This window comes from Canis aureus, chromosome 31, assembly GCF_053574225.1.
Source record: "Canis aureus isolate CA01 chromosome 31, VMU_Caureus_v.1.0, whole genome shotgun sequence".
Taxonomy (NCBI): Eukaryota; Metazoa; Chordata; class Mammalia; order Carnivora; family Canidae; genus Canis; species Canis aureus.
Genome location: NC_135641.1, coordinates 20,454,820 through 20,481,556, shown reverse-complemented (window position 1 = coordinate 20,481,556; position 26,737 = coordinate 20,454,820). Strand labels below are relative to the sequence as shown.

Here is a 26,737-nt window from a genome sequence, read left to right as displayed (position 1 = left end):
GTACTACTTAATAGATTTCTAAGGAATAAAATGCTATAAAACAGCTTGAGCTTTGTTATTTCCAATGAATATACCCAAACTGAATGATTTGAACCTAGCAAAAATGAACATGTTTAAAGGTTTTAAAACTTTCCCATATAAGTCAAACATAATGTGCTATTTATTGAACTTAATTATTTAAAAAGGAAGTCCTAATTTTGTTATTGGATTCAACAGAAATGAAATATTTCAATAAATAGAACAAACAATATACAGAGAAAAAAAGACTTACAAAAACTGTACACACTGCTAAAAATTCTTGCATAATTAATAGTGAGAAGAGCTATCACACTCATAACTTTTTATCTTTCCACAACTGTACCTAAATTAAGTTACACATGAAATAGCAATTCATCATATAGAATGTCTATGCACACACTTTGAACAAATGCTGAGTATATAAATATTTTAAATGCTTAATGTGACAATACTGAGTGCTATTTGTTATTTTATCTAATTGAGGCTGCACAAAATGTGCTTTTTAAAAGTGTAAAATATCACTTGAAATCAATACATAATTTTATCTGATAAATATGACTACATTTTTAAGGATACAGTAATCCTTTCAGTTTAAAAAGAGCTATTGCCAATTCTGTTTTTTCAATTTGGAAACAGCTTGGAAAAATTATTTATCAAAATTATAATTTTTATATTGTCATAAAATTTTCCAAATGTATACATAAAGATAATTATAACACCTAGAGAAGACCACTATTTTTGGTCTATATCCTTTTAGAACTTTCCTTCTGCATTTTTTTGTATGTATATAATATATATACAAACAAGTGTACAAAATGAGATTATTTGTTTTGTAATCTGCTATTGTCATTTAATATATTATGGACATTGTTCATAACATGTTTTTGTCAACTTATTCATTTACTCTCTTAAAAAAATTCCTGGATGAATCATTGCCAGGTCAATAGGAACACATTTAATAATGCAGTGTCTACCAATTCACACTTCCCCCAATACCGTATACAAGGATCTGCTAATTCTATACCTTTGCCAATTCCAGGTTTTATGGTCCTTTGTAATGTTTGCTAATCTGACAGGCAATTTTACCTTGCATTTTTTGCTTATTGAGACTGAACACTTTTTTTCATGCACTTCATTTTAGATATCTCATTTTCTGACAAATGATGATTCACATCCTTCCACATACTTTACCAAAGTGTTTTTCTTATTCTCCTTAATTTGTTAAGACCTTACATACTAGAAATATAAGACTTTGTCATTTATTTTGCATATACTCTTTATTAGATTCTTGTTTCCTTTATAATGGCTTGCTTTCTTTTATGCACCAGTGCAGGGCTTGATCTCACAGACCCTGAGACTGTGACCTGAGCCGAAACCAAGACCTGGATGTTCAACTAACTGAGCTACCCAACCACTGCTCTTTAAAGTTATTTTAAATCTTTAGTCCATCTGGAATTTGTTTTGCTATAAGCAATGGAAAGGATTCCAACTTTTTTTCCCTGAAAAACCAAATCAGTTATATATATATATATACACATATATGTATGTGTGTGTGTGTTTGTTTGTTTGTTTGTTTATTTATTTATGTATTTATTTATTTATTTATCTATCTATCTATCAAGTAATTTGTGTCCCTACTTATTTGGAAAACTTTGTTATAAGCTAAATTTCCAGATGTTTGAATCTATTCTCTTCTCTGGTCTGTCTGTTACCATACTAGAACCAAACTGTTATAAATACTGTAGCTTTTTATGTTTTCATGTATGGCATAGGAAGCTATCATCAAATTGTTATGGAGATTTATGAGAAACAACAGTATATAAACTAGAAAGAAACTTAAGTTATCATAATGAAGAGTTAATTAGCTCAGAAAGGAATTGATTTGAGAGCTACTCCGAAAATATCAGACTTGAGAACTTCTTATCACAGGACGTTATAGAGGTGAATCCAGACAGGAATTAGCTTCTTTTCTAACACTAGAACTTTATCCTTCATTTAAAAACCTCCTAATTTTCACCTTTGCTTCTGTATTTGTATAATAAAGTTATTTAGGAAGATAGGTCAGACTATGGTTTAAATATGAAATGACTGATAAACATAATAAAATGATATTAATATTCTAAATCCAACAAAAATTTTAGACAAAAATAGAAGAGATTAGAATAAAGATTATTAAATTAGATAATTACTTGAAATTTTATATTTATTATTATAGTTTGGTATAACTTTTTAAAAAAAATATTTTATTTATTTATTCATGAAAGACAGAGAGAGAGAGAGAGAGAGGGAGAGAGGCAGAGACACAGGCAGAGGGAGAAGCAGGCTCCACGCAGGGAGCCCAACGTGGGACTCGATCCCAGGTCTCCAGGATCCCGCCCTAGGCTGAAGGTGGTGCTAAACCTCTGAGCCACCGGGACTGCCCATGGTATAACTTCTTGTTTCCAAAATTGTCATTAGAATGAGTTGCAGAATCTTTAGATTGAAAAACAGAGTAAATAATAATAATAAAAAAATTCTCTGCCTCTCTCTGTGTGTCTCATGAATAAATAAAATCTTTTTTTTAAAGGTTTTATTTATTTATTCATGAGACACAGAGAGAGAAAAATAAATAAAATCTTAAAAAAAAAAAAAGGGACGCCTGGGTGGCTGAGCAGTTAAGTGTCTGCCTGTGGCTCAGGGCATGATACTGGAGTCCCAGGATTGAGTCCCACCTGGGACTCCCTGCATGGAGCCTGCTTCTCTTTCTGTCTATGTCTCTGCCTCTCTCTCTCTCTGTGTCTCTCATGAATAAATAAATAAAATCTTTAAAAAAAATTAAAAAAAAATTGAAACCATTAAGGCATCTATGTAAATCACAAATTTAGAGTTTAAAAATGATAAAGTAATGTGAGAAAGTACTTTAAAAGGTACAAAATGGCAAGTAAAAATACAAAATTACCTTATTATGAAGGAGAATTGGCAATGGCAATTTCACTAACATGGTATTTATGTCCTTGAAAATCTGTAATTAAAATACTCTAAATATTGGGCTTAATTATAATGGGCTCCTGGGGGGGATACACACTGATATATTACTACACTGCATTATTTATCTGATACTGCACTTTAGTCCACAAAAAAAATTTCAAAATCACCAAATAATTATAATAACTTTAAAAACTCAGGAAAAAAAAAATCAATCACCTATGCCAACATGTGCTTCTTGTATCATGCTTACATCATTAGCACCATCACCAACAGCCAGTGTTATAGGTTTCTCAGGTGAGATTTTTATCAGTCTTATCACCTGAAAGACATACAACTAATTAGTTATTTATTATAACATTTCAATTTTCTTGTACTATATAGTCATTTATCTGAAATGACTGCAATAAGAACAGGTGAATAATGAAAAAAATTAATTTTGCATCAGACAATAATATGCACTGGAGTTCATTTTCTGAGGAGATGTTAGGAATGCCTTTCAGATATGTCACAGCAAAAGAGAGTACGTTTGGATTTTACAATGGGAGGCAAGAATCTTATATGCAGCCTAAATGTGTAAAAAGCTCAAAAATAATTGTGTTAAAAAATACATAATTGAACTCTGTCAGGAAAAATTTTCTCTTTCTCAGGAAATTATTCTTTTAATTTTAAGTAGAGAGAAGATAATTATTTTCTTGTCATAAAATTTAAGAAATTTTAAAAAGCAGCTGATTAAATTCAATAAAATCAAAAGAAAGGTTTCTTTGGAATTCTTGAACATACATAAAGAACCTAGGCATTAAATCTGGTCTCTGGTTTTAATCTCCACAGACTGGAGTACATATATTATAACATTACAGGCATTTTAACAAAATTCCATTAAGTTAAAAAAAATGTTGGATGTCTAATTTATTAGACCCCTATGAGAAATAGTGTGCAGATGTGGATTTCAAAGGTATTTGTGAAAGATACAGTATGAGACCCAAATTTTAAGTCAAGAGTTATAAAAACCATTTGGATAGGCTTTCACTTGAATCACAACTGAAATTTAAATATTTCTTATATATAGTTTCAAATCACAAGATAATTGGCTTCTCAAATTTTACTAAAGTTTCATCACTTAATAACCACAAAGAAGTTAAGTTTATTCTCTGCAAGAATAAGCAGAGATCCACAGAGCCACCCAAAGTTGCAGAACTGAAGTCTTACAGCCTGCCTCACTCGTTAAGTAACTTATGAAACTATAGTTATCATAGTTCAATATATGTCTCAGCAAAATCACAAACTGCTACCCATCAAAGACTTTGTAGGTCATTATGAATAGTTGAAACTAATATTCCCTCTGAAAATTCCATGGCCTAATGTACTTGGTTAAAATTCAGAATGTGAGAAGTGTTTGAGAGTAATAAGATTCATACACTACATACTACCAAACAGAACTAGATAAGGCATTAACCTTAAAGAATACTTTTTTTTTTCTTGAACTCACAACCCTGAGATAAAGACCCGAGCAGAGATCAAGAGTCAGAAGCCCAACCAAGTGAGCCACCCAGTTGCCCCTAAGAATACTTTTAGATCTAAATATGTTTATGGAACATTTTACAACAACCATACCTTTGCTTTTTGCAGTGGTGCCATACGACAGCACAAGACAGCGGAACAATTCCTACAAACTTCCATGAACAGTTTTTCATGTTCCCTGAGTGCAAGAGACAGGCTGGTCCCATCCACCACCAGCCCGTGCTGAATCACATGATCCTCTGTAATTCTAAGAGAAGATAATTGATAATTATATCCTGTTAGATACAGTGAAGCCATATTATTTATACTCATTTAGTAAACAAAAAATTCTTACAAAAAGATGTACCATTTACCGAGGCTTTATTGTTATAAAACTGATATGCCAGGGAAGAAACTAAACTATGATTACCTGAAAGCTGAGATTAAGCAGAACTGAGAATAACTGATGTGATGAGTAAAACAAATGATACTCAGTTTTACAATGAATTGATACAGATACAGTAACTATATTTTCTAAAATATGAATTAGAACACATAATCAGAATATTTTCCCAAATTATAGTATGAAAAATCTTCCAAAAATAAAAACATTAATTATACATTTCAGAAACTCTAATTAAAAAAATTAAATGCAATCAACAATGGTCAGGAAAATTCATGAGCTAGATTCACCATGTGGGCAGGAAGGAATGAAAGAATCAAAACTGTCTTTTGATCTTAACCCCTATATTGGACTCTATGTAATGCTAGATATTATTATGGTGGCCATGGATAATACCTCTCTGTGGGCATATGCTATATGAGTACCACTCTAAGTATGATCTGATTACCGGCAGCTGGGCAAACTGTTGCCAGGCAGAGATAAGAACTTTGCATTAGTATGTAAATCAACTATAGGACTGGCAAACTATTCTGTTCAATTGTTTCTCCCCTTTCTCTCTTAGTAATAAGATGTTATTGATAAAAGAAACAGTGTAGATTTATATTCTGCTGCAAACTCCTATATATAGTTGAAGGTCAGCACTCAAAGTAGCACTGTGCTACATCCATAAGGAAAATACTATATAGTTCACCACTGGGTTCACAAGTATAACTGACTGCTAGTCAGAAATGTCCCTTCATTTTTATTTCATTTTCCCCAGCTTTGTTGAGATACAGTTGACATATAAAATTAAGGTATGCAACATGATGATTTGCTACACGTATATATTGCAAAATGATGACCACAATTAGGTTAGTTAACACCTCCATCCTCTCATCTAATTACCATTTTTTGGTGTAGTGATAAACTTCAGATCTACTCTATTAACAATTTTTAAATATATAATACAGTGCTGTTAATTACAGTTATCATACTGTACATTAGAATTGCAGAACTTATTCATCTTATATATAAGCTAGAAGTTTGTACCCCTTTGACCATTATCTCTCCTTTTCCCCCACACTCTGGCCTCAGAAACTACCACTCTGTTTCTTTGAGTTCACCTTTTTTAGATTCCACATGTATGTGTTTTTCTCTGACTTACTTCACTTAGCGTACTGCCCTCAAGGTCCATCCTGTCACAAAAAATCTCCTATTTTATAGTTGAGTAATACTCCTGTGTATGTACGTACACACACACACACACACACACACACACACACCACACTTTTCTTTATCCATTCATCCAACAACAGATACTTTAGTTGTTTCCATTCTTGGCTATTGTGAATGCTGCAATGAACATGGCAGGGAGTGCAAATATTCTTTGGGATGGTGATTGCATTTTCCTTGGATATATATCCAGAGGTAGGACTGTTGGAATCACATAGTAGTTCTATTTTTAGTTTTCTGAGAAACTTCCATATTGTTTTCCATAGTGGCTATATCCTCAATTTTTAAATGAGGAGAACACTATCAACTGAGCAACAAGCTATAAAAACTAAATATGTATCAACAGATTTTAGTCTTATAAAAAAACTTGAGCTAAAATGATGTCTTTTACAGTATGCCTAATCACTACTGTGTTGCACAGTAACTAATAAGTGGTCAACAATTACCTTTTACAATGTAAAATTCTAAAAAATGTATTTTTCTTTTATTAATTTTCTAGTATCTGAAAGCACTACCACATTGACTGTTTTTCTTCCCTACTGGCTAGACTTTACTTAGCAACCTGTGCTGCCTTCAACATGTTGTGTTCAGTCTAAGCACTGCGTGAGCACATGCCTCAGAAGAAGGGATATAGCGAGCAGCCAAGAGTGGGAGAGATCAGATCAGTTTTCCTCTGGAACCTTCCCAAGGCACACTAAATTAGGTTTTCTTCTGGACAGGCTTTATAAGTTATCATAGTATTTCACAATCCATGAGATAATATTTATGAAATATAGGAAAGTACCTCACAGTTCTGGCACATAGTAGGTATCATCGGTTTATCTCTGTGGCTTCACGTCTCAATACCTCTTCCCATACTCTCTTCCCATCTATTGCATTCTCTGGCCATACTGAACTACCATCACCTTGAATGAGCCCCTCTCTCTCTCTCAGCTCTGCAAATTTGCATATGCTGCCCCTTTTGCTTTTTGGTGTTATTCTCTAACCAGTGAACATTTCTTTTAGGAGACAACACAATCTATAGACATCTCGTCTATCCATCCAGAGCTTTCCATTCTTGCCTGTTACAATCCAGTTGTGATAGGTCTATGACAGTCTATTTACTTCATTTTTTTCTACACATTGTAAATATTCTGAGGGTAAACAATATGCTTTATATGACTCTGTGTTCCAAATTTTAGTTAGCAGACCAACAATATATGCTTGTGAAGGAATATAAACTAAAACTTATAAAGGTATGGAATTCTTTGTTCTACCCAAGATTTTTAGAACAGACATTTCCTGGAAGTCTTAAATCAAATCTTATTGACTTCTCTGGTTATTTCAGGAAACATGTTCCACCAAAAAGATAGTATCTCTAAAATATAATATACTTCATATAGCAAGCCTAAAAAGTACTGTGGTCTTCACTTTACAATATAGCTTTTGTACAGAAAGGGAAATAAATAATATCCATAACCTTTACAGATCCACTAAAAGTTGACATATAGAAGACGATTTTAAAAATATTCTAAAATACAATAAATATCTTTAGAGGGCTGTATTATGTTCCATCATCTTATCATTGTCAGCATTTTTTTAAATGGACACTTCTGGTTTTGTGGGCCAAGAGACTAAATTGAGGATATACTATAGGTACTAATATTAAAATAAAGGAAACTGATTTTGACAAAAATTTTTATTAAGTAAATAATGTAATAATAGTAATTGAGCACAATTTTTTAAGTAATATAAACCTACCAATGAGAAGACTTGAAATCTTTTCTTTGGTAGGGGATAACATTTTGCTTAATTGGGGTTTAAAGTTAATGTTCCCTATCATCAAAATCAATTGCAAATATCTACTTGTCTAATGATACCTATAATGAGATTTCACATTTTAATACAACAGGACTATCTTTAACAAGATTTTCTATTTCCTCTTTGAATATGTCTTTTCAAACAGGTAGCATATTAAAGTGTCACTGATTAATAAACACAATGTCATCTAATTTGATAATAAAATAATCAACACTCCACTGTGCATTAAAAGTATGATATTAAAAGTCCATTTTTCTTTTCTTGTTTGGACATGATGGGTAAATACTGATAATAAAAATGTAGTATAATGTCATAGGGCAATATATGTGGCACTCAAAACACTACTGTTTAGAATGGTGTCACTGTGATCTGTAGTAAATCAAGTAGCAGTGAGAAATGATAAAAGTACTTCATAAAGTCTCTGTCACAACTATCCAACTGTGGTACTGTAGTGCAAAGTCTTATTGATGATATGTAAATGAATGAATGTGACTGTGTTCCAATAAAACTTTATTTACAGACGCTTAAATGTGAACTTTGTAAGTTTTCACATCACAAAATATTACTCTTCTTTGGATTCTTTCTTACCACTAAAAAATGTAAAAATTATTTTGTGCACACGGGCTATCAGAAACAGGCAATAGGTCATCTTTGACCCATGAGCCATAGTTTGTTGATCCCTAAACTCATGAGATAATTACATTCTTACCTTCTGGCAAGCTGCCTCAATTGTTCAGCACACTCGCTGTCTGATTTCTGATTTATAAGTTCAAGAATATTCATGGTTCTGTGAAAATGTCCGCATGATAAACTCACACTAACAGCTGTTTCATGTTTATCACCAGTTAGTACCCATACTTTGATACCAGCCATTCTCAATGCTTCAATAGTTTCTCGAACTCTATCTTGTAGCCTGAAAATAAAAGAAACAATATTAGCAGTAGAGAATACTTCTTTGACTATTATATATATAAACCACATAGTACATGTAAGGTAAATCCTAGACTCCCTGACTTAAAGATGTTACAGTATAGTGATATAATCGAATTTGTTCTCATTAGGGAAGAAACAGGAATAATCAAATTAGTGCTCATCTGGTTAACATAATACCTACAACTTTATATTTTAAGAATGTATCTTCAAAGTTGATTTTTATAGAACCAAACTAAATATATGGTCTTCCTAAACTCCTATTTTATTAGGAAGTCTTTAAATTTGAAATTAGAAGATTTTTCTCTTTTCTTGTAAGAAAATTTCTCATATCAGTAGTTTAAAAATCAAACTGGTTAATAAAGGATGATGTAACCTCAGGTGAGTCTCAGAAATCTCAGGAGACCTGAAAGGTAAATGAAAACCTAAATTTTAAAAAATGCTAACACTCTTAGAGACAGATGGCGGGGAACAAAGGCTAAATGGACCTCAAGGAATTCACAAACTGAGAGGAAGAAGTCTTTGGAGAAATGAGTATAATATATTGCCACAAAAACAACATAAAACTACCTACAAAACAAATACTTCATAAAGGAGAGAGTTTTTAATCCTATTAGGTCTAGGGGTAAGGAAAGATTTTACTGGAGTGGGGGAATCTGAGCTATACTTTATAAAGATACTCATAAATGAATAAAGGAAAAAGTATCCAGGCAGAAGGGACACTCTTGCCAAGGAACAAAGGCACAAAATAAAATAGTTTGAACTATAGCAGTTGTTCAGAAAACTATATACAGATAATTTGGTACTGTTGAAGCAAAAAGTGCAAACAGGTAGTGGTGGGAAGAATTAATCTTAAACTCTTTGTATAGCACACTGAAGAGTATTCTAAAAATTCAAGCCTATAAGCAAAACTATACATAATGGAATTCTTTCATCTATTTCAAATATCTGGCTAGAATAAAAATTGTATACACTGACTGGGAAAAATTAAGGCTTTAACTCTCTATTTTGACTTAAAATATCTTATTATAGGATATTAATAAATGGAATTTATGCCATAAATTAGAAACACTTGGCTAGGAAAATTCTTATGAGACTAAAAGGATTTTACTTATTTGTCCGATGCTTACCTGTCTTCCACTGCTGTAGCTCCAAGTAATATCAGGTCTTTCTCTATGAACTGGAAGACATCTGCCAATTTCTCTTCCCGTTGTTGTAGGGCAGTCCTGGCTTCAAACAGACGTCTGTCTATTTCCTCATACTCTTTAGATGTCAACTGTTTATAGGCCATACACAGAGTTCTTAGTCCTTTCTAAAACAGAAAAATTAAAGACAAAAATTAAAAATAACTAATGGAAAATTAAAAAACAGTTGCTCAAGATCATTAAAGTTTTTAAATTGTAGAATATTAGAGCCTAGACAGGATCATAAAGATTATCTTATAATTTAAAAACTGTTTTAAAAACCATGACTTAAAAACTGTTTTGAGGGATCCCTGGGTGGCTCAGCGGTTTAGCCCCTGCCTTCGGTCCAGGGTGTGATCCTGGAGTCCCGGGATCGAGTTTCACATCAGGCTCCCTGCATGGAGCCTGCTTCTCCCTCTGCCGGTGTCTCTGCCTCTCTCTCTCTGTCTCATAAATAAATAAATAAAATCTTCAAAAAAACAAAACAAAACAAAAAAACTATTTTGCCTGGATTTAAAAGCTGTTGTACCTGGAAAGTCAGAAAGTTCTATAAGGATACCTTTAGGTTGTCAAAAAGAGAGGCAGCCCCAGGTTGTACTCTCTTGTTTTAACATTTACAAATCCACTTTTATGTACTTTATAAGAAATTTTTTTAACTAAAGGGGACCATAATTTCCTGAGAATCCATGGTATGATGAATTTACAGGTCAAATAACAAAGTCTGTAAGGTGGCCCTTATCAAATAAACAATACTTTCTATAGCCATTGAATGATTTTAAACTGTATCATTATATAACTTCACTGGTGAAATGGAATTATACAATACTTATGAATATATATTTGATTATCTGATTTTCCTGGGCACAACTTTCTCTTATTTCTCTTACTATTTGACAGTTTCTACATCTGAAAGCTATAAAAGTTCCTTTTCTTGCTGCACATTCCCCTCAGAAAAACTCAAATATTCTAATACCAGAACTTGGAAACAGTACATTTTAAAATACTACATGACACTATTCAATGATTTCTAAATATTGATGTTCCTTGATTCACAAATGACCCACTCCTATAAATAACTGTTTTTCTTATACAGTTAAGGGATCATGTTAATGATCACAGTTATTTTACATGAAACAAATTCATTTTACAACAAATATTTGCTGAATGCCAACTATGTGCCAGTATTGTTCTGGATTAAAATGAATGTAAGGTAGAACAATATCTTTCTTCTCATGGATGTTACAGTATGATAGATGAACCAGATCATAAAAAATTAAGAAACAAGTAATGAGAGAAAATAAACCGTATGTAAGTAAAGGAGGCAGGTGAACACAGATGAGCATAAAGCAATCTTTTATAGAAATGCAGAAATGAGAGATCGTAAGTTCTTAAAACTTTGAGAGCTGCTTAAAAATTTTCCTCTTCACATGAATTGTAGCACTTTGTTTTCATGAGATTCTCCTATGTTCTTCTAGTAAGAGAGACTTAATTCACAAATCATAAAATTCAGTTCTTTAAAGAGTACAGCTCAGTGGTTTTTAATGAATTCAAAGTTGTACATGATTATTACTATTGAATTCCAGAATATTTTCATCACCCCAAAAGGTATCCATTAGCAGACACTTCTATTTCACCCCTTCTTCTAGCCCCTGGCAACTACTAATGTGCTTTTTGTCTCAATAAATTCCATTATTCTGGACACTTCATATAAATGGAACACATGACCTTTTGTGACTAGCTTCTTTCACTAGGCACAGGAGCTTTTCAACATTCACCCATGTTATAGCATATAAGTACTTCATTTCTTTTAATGGCCAAATAACATTCCATGTAATGGGTATTACACAGTTTAATGCATGCATCAACTAATGGACTTTCAGATGTTTCCACATTTTGGCTATTTAAGAATAATGCTGCTAAGTTTTTATGCGAACATGTTTTTAGTTCTCTTGGGTGTATAATTAGTAGTGAACTTCTGGGTTATACAGTAACTATATTATTCTATGTTCTATGAGGAACTACTATTAAAGTAGTTTCTAAAGTTTTTTTTTTAATTTATTTTTTCTGAAGTGTTTGTATCATTTATAATCCCACAGCAATGTATGAAGGTTCCAGTTTCTCCATATCCTTGGGATTCCCCTATATTCTTTAAGTAAACTCCTCTTTTTTAAACATTTTAATTGAATGGTCTTTGCAGCCAAAAAAGCCCTGACTGTAACAAGTTCAAAGAAAACAAAGAAAAGACTTTTATTTTAGGTTAAAAGTCAATTTTTGATCAAAGAATGTAGAAGCAACACATAATTAAAAAGAACTGAAGAATTTCTATAATATTTGATAAATTACTAATGCAAAAATGAAGCCTTAAATCTTTCATATGTATACCTTTTAGAGTTTTATAAATCTTAGAAATTTATACTCACCAAAGCAAATTCATCCACATGAATTCTGGTTTTTTCTATTTCTCCACCTACACATTTAGGAAGAATTGATGATTCAGCTCCTTTAGCAAATAAAAGCTTCTCACCTAAAAGGAAAAAACAGTTATCAAACTCCTAATATTTGATAAATTAAAATTCTTACCTAAAAGGAAAAACCAATTATCAAACTCATAATATTAGATAAATAAAAATTCATGAAAGTTTAGGTAGGTTACCTGAAGGTGCCTGAACAATTACACTCATCCTTCTACGATCTGAATCAAATTCGAGAATATGAAGCAGTTTGTACCTAAGGAAAAAAAAAATAAAGACCTAAAGTTTAACTTTTTAAAAATAATATTAAGTGAATATTTGAAAAGTACCCCTATAAAAGATAAAATGGTAGATTTAGAAGAAGAAATTAATCTCAACTACATTTTCAAGATAATGGGTTATGAATCATTAAGAACAACACAAGATAGAAATAGAAGAAACTAACATTTATTGAGTACTTACCAAATGCCATGTACTTTACATACCTTATGTCATTTAATACCCATGAGAATCAAAGAAGGTAGATCTTATCTCATTTTACAGATGAGGACTATTAAACTCAGAAAGATTAAGTAATTTTCCTAAAGTCAAATAAGCTTGTGAGTGGCACAGCAAGGATTGGAATCCAGATCTGCCCAGCTTCACGTTTTTCTCACTAAAAAAGGTAATTGATTCTCAACCCTCTTTTCTGCCCAAAAACACCTGAGAAATATAACACACTCACATTAGTAACAGAGGATCATTACAGCAGTGATTCTGAACCTGATACAAGTAGACATATGCATAGGTTGGGGAACAAATGCCTTTATAAGGAGTAGTAAAGGAATTTGTGTGGATAGGTCAGGTGTGGCTTCAAGTTTTCCGGATGGATTTATATAATGATGTATATATGGAATGCTTTGTACATCTCAAAAAAAAAAAAAAAGCAACAACAGAGTGGGATGATTCATAGTTAACGAAATGAGCTAGACAGGCTTCTACATGAAAACACCAAAGAATGGGCTCTATTTTACTTTGTAAAAGCTAAAAAGGGACAGTTGGAATTGAGATATGACTGGAATTGGTAAAACCATGAAAGGTATGAATAGAACAGGAATGGGACTAATATATCAAGCAGTTTAAATATTGGAAATAGGCAGTTGTTCCTTAATGTTTGAAAGATAAAATCAAAGGACTATAAGGAAGTTTTTCTTTATTTAGTGAGAATTTATGAAACTCATTACCCCAGCAGTATATAAAAATAAACATGAGTAAATTTAAGAAACAAACTAAAATACAAATGAAAGAGTCAGAGTAAGTTATTGTGATTACTGTGATGTTGTACAACATGGTATTAACATCATTCTAGAGCAGGGGTCAGTAAACTTTTTCTGTAAAGGTTGAGATAGTAAATATTTTAGACTTTGCAGACCATATATGGTCTCTGTTGCATTTTAAAACAAAACAAAACAAAAACCCAAAAAACAAAACCCCTTAAATAATGTAATGTAGTTTGCAGGCTGTATAAGCCAGCTTGTAGGCCAGAGACCTACCGGCCACAGTTTACAGATTCCTGTCCTACACTAAATACACAGAAAAAAATTACCGTTCCAGTTTTCCAAGTGTTTTAACTTCCATAGTTTCTTCAGAATTGCCAACAAATACGATGCCGATTCTAGGGATTAAAAGAGAAAGAAATATAAGATTTAAGGATGATATTTCATGTTTCATAATATGTCATTATAACCTAGCATGAATAAAAACATTTAAAGTATACATTTAAGATGTATTTAAAAATATTTAATAATACAGCATTATTTAATTTAAATTCAATTAGCTGATATATAGTATATATATATAGTATATAATCATTATATACTATAATCATTAGTTTCACATGTAGTTTTCAATAATTCATCAGTTGCATATAACACTCAGTACACATCCCATCATGTGAATATGATGCTATTTTAAGAATGTGAAGAATCAGAGTAGGTCCAAAACAATACATACATAAGTATTTCTCACAAATTACACTATTCATACTTCACAGTAGCCAGATTTTTTAAAGATCTCTTCAAAATATGATTCAATGCGAACTTGACAACAAAATTAATGATACATATAAAACTCACATTTACAAATTTGTTTTATTTTTTTTAAAGATTTTATTTATTTATGCATGAGAGACATAGAGAGAGAGAGAGGCAGAGACACAGGCAGAGGGAGAAGCAGGCTCCATGCAGGGAGCCCGACGTGGGACTCGATCCTGGGTCTCCAGGATCCCACCCTAGGCTGAAGGTGGCGCTAAACCGCTGAGCCACTGGGGCTGCCCAATTTATTTTATTTTTATTTATTTATTTATTTTTTAAAATTTATTTATTTATGATAGACATGAAAAGAGAGAGAGAGAGAGAGAGGCAGAGACACAGGCAGAGGGAGAAGCAGGCTCCATGCCGGGAGCCTGACGTGGGACTCAATCCTGGGACTCCAGGATCGGGCCCTGGGCCAAAGGCAGGCGCCAAACCGCTGAGCCACCCAGGGATCCCCATTATTTTATTTTTAAAAAGATTTATTGGGATCCCTGGGTGGTGCAGCGGTTTAGCGCCTGCCTTTGGCCCAGGGCGTGATCCTGGAGACCCGGGATCGAATCCCACGTCGGGCTCCCGGTGCATGGAGCCTGCTTCTCCCTCTGACTATGTCTCTGCCTCTCTCTCTCTCTCACTGTATGGCTATCATAAATAAATAAAATAAAAAATAAATAAAAAGATTTATTTATTTGAGAGAGAGAGAAAGTGAGAGATCATCAGCAGAGGGGAAAGGGTAGAGGGAGAGGGAGAAGCAGACTCCCCACAGAGCTGGGAGCCTGATATGGAACTCAATCCCAGGACCCTGAGATCATGACTTGAGCTGAAGGAAGATGCTTAACCTTCTGAGCCACCCAGGTGCCGTCTCATTTACAATTTAAAGTACACTTCTACCTTTATGTGTTCATGAATTTTGTATGACAATTTAAAATAATTTTCTAGTACTTGCACATTTTAAAAGGTGTTTTTCTGAAGAATTGGAATTTGGATCAAACTACCTTGCAGCAGCTTCCACTAGAGCCTTTTCATCTGGAGAAGATGCATAGTACTCCAACTGGGAGGGTGCAAAGTTGGACTGCCAAGGACCATCACCAATGCCATCAGTCTGAACATTGCTAATCTGGACAGTGTGACAGAGACTGACTGCTTTAAAGAAGAGATTGTGTTCCTTAATCTGTAGAAAGATAATATTCTCAATAAAAATACCATTCCCAAGTAACAGAAAACTGTAAGCAGAATTCTAAAAAAAAGTCAATAAACACTCAATAATTTGGTTATCTTAGATCTACAACAGGAGTGCTACAATCTTGAACTGACTGAGTAATAGCTGGTTGCTTCTGACTCCAAAGAGTAAAACGTCACATTTGCTTATGACTCTTCAAAATAAAAGTATCTTTTTAAGAAACAGACAAGTTGCAAATAAAGATGAAAACTCTTTTGTGGAAAAATGAGGTTTAAAAAAGTATTAAATATATTTAAGCTCTACTTCTTAGCAAAGTCATCTTCTTTATTTCAGGGCAGTACGGGTTCTCCACTGAGTCTCATTTAAATACTTAGAGAAGTAAGGTAGACATCTATTAATTTGCAAGTTAAAATGGATTGTTACTACAACGTCTCAGTGCTGAATCAAAGGATATTCATTCCAAATACATATTCCTTGACCCACTGACAATTAAACTTTTTCTGCTACAATCGAGCAACTACCAAAGAGAATTATTTCAAATGAAATTTCAATTTATTAACTTAAAAGTTGCTTACGAGTTCAGTTTCATTTTCAGGACTGGTTCTAAAAGAACTGGTTGTAAGATGGGATAAGTTGTTAAGATGGGATAAACTGTTGAGATAAGATAAGCTTCCTTCTGAAGAGTCTGGTGTTGGTCCTTCAGATACAAGTCTACCATTGATTTCTTGGTATTTTATGCCATTAATTGAACATTCCCGAAACTGCATCTCATTTTCTGTCAGTGTACCAGTTTTATCTGTAAACACATACTCCACCTAGAGATGGAAGAGAAAAGAAAACAAACTTTTGTGTTTATGGTTAAACAAAAAACCCTGTCCTCCTCTCCTAAAGTTAAGCTTACCTATTAACATTAGTATACTAATACTGAGATTTTTACAATCTAAGCACAAATAAAGATACACAGAAACAAAACAGGGTAAGATAAAATATTTCAAGTCTATGTAAACTTTGAAGTTTGTAGCATTTTTAGGTACATGGTCATCTTTAGAGTTGACTGATAATGTAGGATTAATACTCATTTTCCCTCTCCTGGGTAAGGAGTTTTGAAGTAGTAAAACTAAGAATGACCTTTGAGCAAGGGTGGAAGGGATGTTTAATAACCTAGAATGTGAAAGGGTATGTGGTCTAGAAGAAATGGTACAGAACTAGGAACAGGAACACAAAGTCATAGCAACACAATAAGTCAGAGATGGAAGGTTGTCTAAAGTATTAGATAGATGGAGGAAATTGAAACCAAGGGTAGGACTCGATTCCAGGACCCCGGGATTACAACCTGAAACAAAGGCAGATGCTCAACTACTGAGCCACCCAGGTGTCCCCGAATGAAAATGTTTTAAAAAGTAGATAAGATAAATAATTTTATTACTCTTTGAGACTAATTCTAGAAAATTAACCCAAAAGAAAGTAGGTCCAAAAAGAGAAGGATGAAATAGTCAAATCTTGATACAACTAGGAATAAAGTAAGGATTTGATTAATGCAATGATTTGAAAAAGTTGTCATTTAAAAAGGGAGCAACGCATCACAAAGAAAAACAACTATAGACCAGTATCCCTTATGAAAATAAACACAAACCAAATGTAGAAACATTTAAAAAAGATATACAACATAAATATGTAGGGTTTATCCCTGAAATGCAAGACTGGTTCAACATAAATCAATGAAACTCACCACAATAATAAATTGGTACTTATTCTTTTTTTGTCATTAAAATGATCACCTTGACAGATGCAAGAAAAGCATTTAACAAAATCCAATACTGTTTCATGATAAAAACATTCAACAAATTAGGGACAGAAGGCTATTTCTTCAACCTGATAAACGTATCTACAAAATGCCATAATTAGCATCCTGTTTAATGAAGAAAGACTGAATGCTGTCCCCTAAATTAAGTTCAAGAATAAAGCAAAGATGTCTCTTCTTGCCACTTTTATTCAACATTGTACTGAAGGTTCTAGCCTGGGTAATCAGGCAACAAAAAAGAAAAGGTATTCAGATTGGAAAATAGGTAAGCCATTTGTAGATGACATGACCTTGTATATAGAAAATCCTAAGGAATTCACTAAAACACTTCCAAAACTAATAAATGAGTTCAGCAAGACTGCAGAATAAAAAGATCAACATAAAAAAAAGGAGGCAGAGTTAAAGCCAGAAAAAAATTGTGTGAACCAAGAAATAAAATGAGCAAATACAAAGTTCATTTTCTTATAAATAGTAAAGACAAATACAACACATGAGATGTAGGAATTCTGCTAAGTAAAGTAATAATAATAAAAGCTAATAATTGTACAGCTATCACTATATTGCCAGCACTGCTAACTATTCTAACTCATTTAATCCTCTCAACAACTTCATGAGGTAGGTACTATTATTATGTAAATTTTAGAGAAATAGAAACAAAGGAAGAGTTAGGTTAAATAACTCAGTCATAGGGTTAGCAAATGATGAAATCATAAATAAAAGATAAAATATTTTATCTTTGCTATATGATATTAAAGATTGCCCACTATCTACAGTAGACACTGTATTATCAAGATGGATATGGAGATATGCCACTTACCTAACAAGTTAATAAAAAACTTTTAGGTCAGGAAGAATAATAAGGTCCACAAAATTATGATATAAAATATATCAGTAATCAAACAGATATACTCCAAAGATGATTAGCATAGACACAGACTAGCAGTCATGGAGGGCTCTACAATTTAGATGATACAGATGAATAAAAGAAATTAACTTTGATTTTTAAAAATATATATAAAATCAAGAAGTTTTGACTTTGTGATAGAGTGGGCACTGCACACCATCATAAGAGCACTTTCTTTGATATGGAAATGAAAGAACATAGAATATGACATAAAGTAGATTTCATTGGTATAAAATAGATAAAGAAATAGAGGCAATAAACATACTATGTTTATACTATGTATAAACATACATACAATACTTTGAGGCATAAAAGTAAAAAGAGAACTTAGATGAATTAGAAATTTAAAGAAGTTATCACTTAAAGCTTCTTAAAGAGAAAGCAAGTAGGGATATGCATAAACAGTGTGAGGTTCCAGAAAAAAATATTCTAACATGAAGGAAAGAGGAAGAGGAGAAAATTGGGATAGAAAAGGTCAAAGGAAAGAAGAAAATGGGAAAAAAGTGTGTTCAAAGAAGCAGTAAAAACAGGTTGTGTTTTTAGGTCTTAAATATGTGATACATAAAGAAATGTGACACGAATAATAAGTAGCATAAATTACTAAAGCTTCTTAAATGCTAAAAATAAATGGATTAGCTTCTGGTTAAAAATGGTAGGTTGAGCAAATACAATTACCTCTGTTCCTCTTGAAACTTTACTAAAATAAGAGTACAGGAATAAAAGAAGAACAAAAATAATGGCAGATGAGACAATATGAGAAGGGAGATATAAAAAGTTTGGAAGATGGAAAGGAAATGAATGAGAGATAAGTGACTTAACAAAACTTAGAACAGGAAACCTAAGCAATGGGGGGAACCCTTTCCCCAAAACTCGCAGGAAGTAGATGTACTACCGAATGTGAAAGTATGGGATGAGGCTGAAAATGGAGGTACCAGGAACAGTTTGAAACCTGAAATCTCCTCGTAACTTGCAAACAAACCTGAGACTGCCCTTCATCTATAGGGGACTGAGCCAGGGAGAATCTGAACCCCATAGAAAGCTGAAAACAGGTGTGAGACAGCTGAAAACAGGAGCGCAACATGCTAAAAACAGGGAGTCTACTGGATGGCTCTAACAACCACAAGCAGCCGGAAGACTAACTGTAGTAATTATTTTTGGGGAAACTGAGAAAAGACCAGTACTGACACTAGGGAATATGTCAAAAAACAGCTGGGCTGCTAGGCTTTTCTAGGGAAAACTTTTAAACTTGTAAAGAAAACTAAAGATTAGCATTCATTTGAGGATCATCCCTGAAAAGAAAGGTAGAGTCTAAAACAAATTACAGTCAGTTCTGCTATAACACTGTCTTGAAAACATGAATCTATAATAATGTGACTGATCTATTAAGACAATTTGAGCATAATGTGGACTTTACATTTGGTTATGCACAACTTTGTCTGTGAGAAACACCAGCAAACTGCATACAACGAACATGTGAAATGTACATATCTCACAGCCACCTTAGGTCGCCTGGGTGTTATAAGCCATACCCATCTACTTCTATTTTCAGATAACCTTCCTTTCAATACTTCACAATGACACACAAGTTGTAACATGTCTCTGATGGTAACTTCCACAATTAACCTTCTGGTCCTTTCAAGACAAAATGCTACATATAGTATTTATGTATTTTTAAAAAAAGATTTTTATTTACTTATTTATTTATGATAGACATAGAAACAGAGAGAGAGGGGCAGAGACACAGGCGGAAGGAGAAGCAGGCTCCATGCAGGAAGCCCGATGCGGGACTCGATCCCGTGACTCCAGGATCATGCCCTGGGCCAAAGGCAGGCGCTTAACCACTAAGCCACTCAGGGATCCCCGTATTTATGGTTTTAAAGATTTATTTATTTAGAGAGAGTGCATGCGTTCATATGAGAGAGTGCAAGTGTGCGTGTGTGAATGGGACAGGTAGGTCAGAGAGAGAATCCTCAAGCTGACTTACCACCAGCGTGGAGCCCAATTCTGGGCCTGATCCCTGGACCCTGAGATCATGACTGAAGGCAAAATCAAGAGTTGGGTGCCCCACTGACGAGCCACTCGTGCCCCAGTATTTATGTATTTCTTAACAATTTATTTAAAATGTGTTACTGACAAAATTTTTGTTGTCCTCCTAATCCCGTTAGTCTTGTGTTTTTTACTAAGTAATTTTAGACAGCAGAGTAATTTTTAGGAATGCTTTGTGATATTGCACCAGAACTAACTATTGAAAAGGGAACTAGGAGCAAACAGAAAACGCAGGGAGCAGAAGACTTTAAATAACAATCATTAATATCCTTAGAGAGTTAAAAGGATAAATTATATTCAAGAAAGAAGACTATTCAGATATACTGGAATATTAGAAATTAAAAATAACAGAAATAAAAGAAACCAAAAGATAGATGGAAAGATAAAGTTGACAAAGTCTCCCAGAATTATAAAAACAAACAAGTAAATGAAACTTTAAAGAATCAAGATAAATGGTCTGATATCCAAATATAAATTAAAAAAAAAGACAGGTTATCAAAGAAGTAATAAAAGAAAAATTCCTAGACTTGAAGTACATTTATTTCTAGACTGAAAAGGCTCAGAGAGCTCACTGTCCAATGAAAGAAAGAAAGAAACAAACAAACACTCACACCAAGGTATATCATCATGAAATTTCAGAATTATCACATAAAGAGAAGATCCTAAATACTTCCAGAAATAAGATAGCTGACCACACACAAAGAACTGGGAATCAGAATGGGACCGATTTCTCAATAGCAACATTGGAAGCTGGAAAAAAAATGAAGAAATGCTTTTAAAATTTGGAGGAAAAATAATTTCCAAACTGGGATGCATTCTAAAGCTAAATTATTAATCAAATACAAAAAAAGGAATAAAGAAAAAAAAGGGGGAATAAACATATTTTTAGATATGCAAAGTCTCCAATTATTTTCATCTCACACATCCTTTTCCAGGAAATTATTAGAAGATATGTCCAATCAAAATGAGAGAATAAGCCACAGGTGAGCTGGCGCAGGATCCAGGAGATCCAAAATAGGAGAGAGGTAAAGAAATTTCTAGGGTGATGGTAAAGGGAGGTCATCGGGTGACAGCTGAGAAGCAGGCCCAGATATAAGTCCATACTAAGCAGAAAGATAAAAGTCCCCAAAAAGCTGTCACCAAAAAAAGAGATAAAGAAAAAGGAAATCCTAGATTACCTGTTGTGTTTGAATATGTAGAGATGTGTTTCATATATTCATCAAAAACTTATTTGTGGTATACAGAAATTAAGCAAATGAAAAAACAGAGCAATTAACTCTAGAGAAAAAACATCAAAAAGAAAATGTAATTATAGTATCGTACAGCACACTTATGGAACTAGAAATTAGTGAGCAATACTAACAGAGTCAAAATAATGTCAATAAATAAATATTGTGATATAAAATTGCTAGGGGGCCAGTGAGGAGGCAAAGTGAGTATGTATCTGGTAAATACATAAAACAGTAGCATAAGATTATATCTTTAAATTCCATAATAAATGTCTAAAATTTAAAAATCAAGAAAAAATAATATATAGTGCTAAATAATGGAAGAAATGATTTCAGGTTTAAAAACAGGAAACAAGAGGCATAGAGCAAAGTAGAGCTATTTTTTGGTAAAAGCCTCATAATAGTTTTCTTTGTACATAATGTTAGTCTTTGTACATGTATTGTTTCAATGAAAATAATATATTAGAAAAAACACAATAAAAGTATCTCTATTTTACCTGTCCAAGCTCTTCATTCAGATCAGAAGTATTGACTTGAGCTTTCTGGCCTGATTCTTCATGATACAGATCAAGATCCCAGCCAATAAAAAATGATCCAAGAAATTTCTGCATTTCAACTGTTACATATAATGAAATTGGAATGATGAAATTGTAGAGTACCAAAAAAGCAAGGAAGTCTGAAATGAACCTCAGAATCTAGGGAGAAAAATGATTGATAAGAGAAAACCTATTGAGAATTTTCTTATTATTACTTAAGAAAATTATCAGAAAGTTTCATGTCTAAACAGATCATCAGCTATATTCTGAAGAAGTCTCATGAGCTGAAGTTCATTTATTGAATTGTATTTTTAATACATTTCTCTTACTGTTCATTAGAATCTTGAACATAGTAAAAAGAAAAGGTTAAACTCAAACTACTTGTTACTTTTCAGAAGCTATCAAAAGCCTGGTGTGACTGAAAACAACCTTTAGCAAAATTATAATTGTAATCCCTGGAGTATACTTAACCATTCCACTTCCACCCTTCAAAATCACAGATAAATAAAAATTGACTGCAATTTAAAAAAATTATTTAAGAATTGCTAGACCAGAACTGCTGGAAATTAAAACTCTTACTTATAGGTTATGTAGTAATAGCCTACTTCAATAGCATAGCAGTATCACATTTTAACATGCATTCTGTGAAAGGTAAAATACCTAATTATGAATGATATGGAAAATATATTCTGTGATCTGCCTTGTGGTTTCTTGAGATGCACATCTGTCTTCCAATATTTGTATTTTAATCTAATGTGAAATCTGGAGAATATTTACTAATATTGCAGGTTAAATTTTCTTGGTAGTCATATTTATTCAGTTTAAAACTTTCTATGACATATTTTGTGTTATTACTTCATACCATCAATAGGCTGACAGTAAGACTCCTTGAATTATTTGGACAGAATTGAAAATCAACTTACTCTTTCATTCACTTACAATGTACAGTAAATGGAATAAAAAACTGAATTTGTAGTATTGAAGGGAAATGCCATTATAGATGATTTAAAATTTTGTGATCTCTTGTAACTATTCAAGTCATGCCATAGGTAATACAATTGCTTATGTCCTAAAATGCAAAAAGCATTTTATAAACATGCTGGTCATTTTTCACTTACAGTGTCTTTTTGTTACTTTCAGTAATGGTGTTAGGAGATCAGAGTGGTCACTCCTATCAGAAGTCACTACCAAACCAGTAGCTGTGCCAAAGAATAAAGTTTCCTTTACAGCAGAGTCAAGAACACCATAAAATACCTTACTACTATTTCTTTGATGTTCTGTTTTTTGGTTATACCAAGGTTCATCCCATTTTTCTTCAGCTTCCCATGTATATTTCAAGATAGTACTGATGATGGCTTCCGAAATGAGGATTATTAGATAAATTATCAAAAATGTATTCATTGACCTGAAAGAGAAAAAAATAATATAAAACATGTCAATTATGTGTTGCTATATTCATCTGCTTGGAAGTTTTATGCTGGTATTAAATAAGATATAAAAATATTTAAGACATCACAGTAGCTATTTAAAGGAAACAGTCTTCATATTTTAAGAAATGACCATTCAATAGAACCTATTTGCCAGCAATAAAATAACCAATACATAAGATTATATGCCTATTTGAATCAGTTGTATTACTGTTCAAAATGTTTACAGTAAATGACAGCTTTGGCCAGTTATTCTCACCATAAGTAATTATTCTAAGATTATTATTATTATTTTTTTTTTACATTTTCAGGGTCTATATAATTTTAAGTGTAAATATAACTAACATTTGTGTAGGATTAAGATTTTATAAAACTTTGTCACATCCACTAACTTGTCTAATTTTTGTAAAACCTCTGTAAGGAGATCACATCCTTTTTAATGATGAAGATCAAAGTCCAAAAATCTTTCTATAAATTTACAAAAAATCACACAAGTCAAGAATTAACTTTGGAATCCCTGTTCTTTTCACCAGGCAAGCTTGGTATTAAAATATTTCACTAGGCAAGCTTAACATTACATCTCTGATTTTTTCATCAGTACTTTAGAATTTTCAGCATACAGATTCTGTATATATTTTGTTAGGTATACAACTAGTCATTTCCTTTTTTGAGAATGATTGCAAATGGTATTGTTTCTAATTTCAGTTTCTGTCATTGGTGTTTTTCTTTTTTTTTTAAAGATTTATTTTAGAGAACAAGAGTGAGTGGTGAGAGCAGGAGAGGGAGAGAATCCTCAAGTAGACTCCCTGCTGAGCGCAGAGCCTGAAATAGGGCTTGATCCCAGAACTCTGAGATCTGAAGTCAAGAGTCAGATATCTGCTCAACTGACTGAGCCACCCAGGTGCCCCTGGTGTTTCTTTTCTAATGTATTTGTTCTGACAGTTAATCTTCTGTGTCCGCTTGACTGAGCTAAGCAATGCCCAGATAGCTGGTAAAATATTATTTTTGGGTGTGTCTGTGAGGATGTTTCTGAAAGAGATTAGTATTTGATTCAATAGACTTAGCAGACTTAGAGAGATAGGCCCTCACCAATGTAGGTGGGTATCACTACTGAGAACCTGAATGAAATAAAAAAGGCAACGGATAGTTTTTCTCTCTTTTCTTGAGCTATCAGACAAAGCTCCAGTTTTTTTTAAACAGTGGCCAGCTACCCGGTTCTCAGGCCTTTAGATGCTGACTGCATTATACGATCAGCTTTCCAAGTTCATCTTGCAGATGGCAGACTGTGGGACTTCACAGCCTCCACAACCACGTGAGCCAACTCTTATAGTAAATCTCCTCCTATATATACCCATATATATATTCTACTGGTCTGTTTCTCTGGAGGATCCTAACTAATACAAGTGCTATAAATTTCCTTTTCAGCACTGCTTTAGCTTCATCCTATAAAATTTGATGCTGTACCCCAATGTTTATAGCAGCAACGTCCACAACAGCCAAACTGTGGAAGGAGCCTCGGTGTCCATCGAAAGATGAAAGGATAAAGAAGATGTGGTCTATGTAAACAATGGAATATTATTCAGCCATTAGAAACAATAAATACCCACCGTTTGCTTCGACATGGATGGAACTGGAGGGTATTATGCTGAGTGAAATAAGTCAATCAGAGAAGGACAAACATTATATGGTCTCATTCATTTGGGGAATATAAAAAATAGTGAAAGGGAATAAAGGGGAAAGGAGAGACAATGAGTGAAAATATCAGTGAGGGGGACAAAACATGAGAGACACTTAACTCTGGGAAATGAACAAGGGGTAGTGGAGAAGGAGGTGGGTGGGGCGTTGGGGTGACTGGGTGATGGGCACTGAGGGGGGCGCTTGGCGGGATGAGCACTGGGTGTTATACTATATGTAGGCAAATTGAACTCCAATAAAAAAAAAAAGAAACAAAAAAATCTGATGCTGTATTTTTTTAAAAGATGTTATTTATTTGAGAGTAAGCACATGCACGCATGTGTGAGAGTATAAGCAGGAGGAAGAGGAATAGAGGGAGAGGTAGAAGCAGGCTCTACACTGAGCAGTGAGCCTGATGCAGGGCTCCATCTCAGGACTCTGGAATCATGACCTGAGCCGAAGGTAGAGACTTAACCAACTGAGCCTCCCAGTTGCCCGTGATACTGTATTTTCATTAAGTTCTGGATATTTTAAAAAATGTTCTTTGATATTTCCTCTTTGATCCATTGATTATTTAGAATTAAGAGTTCCAGTTGCTCCATGTCCTTGCCAATACTTGGAACTTTTAGACTTTAATTTTTGCCATTCCACTAAGTGTATGTATGTATGTATCTCTTTGTAGTTTTAATTTGTAACTCTCTCAAGACTAATGATGTTGTATACTTTTTTGTATGTTTGCCATTTGTATATTTTCTTTGTGAAAATTTCTCTGCTCCGGTCTTATATCCATTTTTTTCCCCATTGCATTGTTTTTCTTTTTATTACAGACATATGAGCTTTTCAACATATCATTATATATTCTGGGTACAAGTTGTCAGATACGTTTTATGGATATAGTCTCTCAGTCTGTGGCTTTCTTATTCATTTTGTTAACTGTGTAGTGTAAGAAGTTTTTAATTTTGAGGAAGTACAGTTAACCAGTTTTTTCTTTTGTGGTTATTAGTTTTGTGTCCCAAGAAATATTTACCTATCCCCAGGTTGTGAAGATATCTCCATAAGTTTTCTTCTAAAAGTTTTCTAGTTTTAGCCTTTACAGTTAGGTATATGACCCATCTTCAAAAACTTTTTGGTATATGATATGAGGTAGGAATTAAGGTTTATTATTTTTTCCCCACATGGATATCCAATTGTTGTTGCATCATTTATTGAAAAGACTATAATTTTCTTCTTTGAATTTACTTAACGCTCAATTGACAATATATAAATGGGTCTATTTCTCAACTCTATTTTATTCCACTGAGACCCGTCACTTTATATATTAAAGTCTTAAAGTCAGATAATATAAATTCTCCAGATTTCTTAAGCAACTGTTCTCTTTAAGCATTCTAT

General features: G+C 33.2%; 1 protein-coding gene and 1 long non-coding RNA gene across 8 annotated transcripts in view; one reads left to right on the top strand and one right to left on the bottom strand.

Moving 5' to 3' along the window:
• ATP11B (ATPase phospholipid transporting 11B (putative)) overlaps window positions 1-26,737 on the bottom strand; it is a 114,707-nt gene that overhangs the window by 36,053 nt on the left and 51,917 nt on the right. For all 7 annotated transcript variants that reach the window (XR_013369367.1, XM_077879806.1, XM_077879807.1 and 4 more), the window contains 11 exons: window positions 23,502-23,652; window positions 22,209-22,406; window positions 16,307-16,546; window positions 15,547-15,722; window positions 14,068-14,136; window positions 12,665-12,738; window positions 12,432-12,535; window positions 9,958-10,139; window positions 8,607-8,810; window positions 4,597-4,750; window positions 3,202-3,304 (listed from right to left, as the gene is read on the bottom strand). Coding sequence is in view for 6 of the 7 variants with exons in the window: in XM_077879806.1 (XP_077735932.1) it covers window positions 3,202-3,304; window positions 4,597-4,750; window positions 8,607-8,810; window positions 9,958-10,139; window positions 12,432-12,535; window positions 12,665-12,738; window positions 14,068-14,136; window positions 15,547-15,722; window positions 16,307-16,546; window positions 22,209-22,406; window positions 23,502-23,652 (1,655 nt within the window). In the remaining variant the exon portion in view is untranslated. The remainder of the gene's footprint in view (window positions 1-3,201; window positions 3,305-4,596; window positions 4,751-8,606; window positions 8,811-9,957; window positions 10,140-12,431; window positions 12,536-12,664; window positions 12,739-14,067; window positions 14,137-15,546; window positions 15,723-16,306; window positions 16,547-22,208; window positions 22,407-23,501; window positions 23,653-26,737) is intronic.
• Window positions 7,271-25,492, top strand: LOC144302464 (uncharacterized). The gene is made up of 3 exons (XR_013369369.1): window positions 7,271-7,332; window positions 24,875-24,986; window positions 25,100-25,492. It is a non-coding gene; the product is annotated as an uncharacterized LOC144302464 (long non-coding RNA).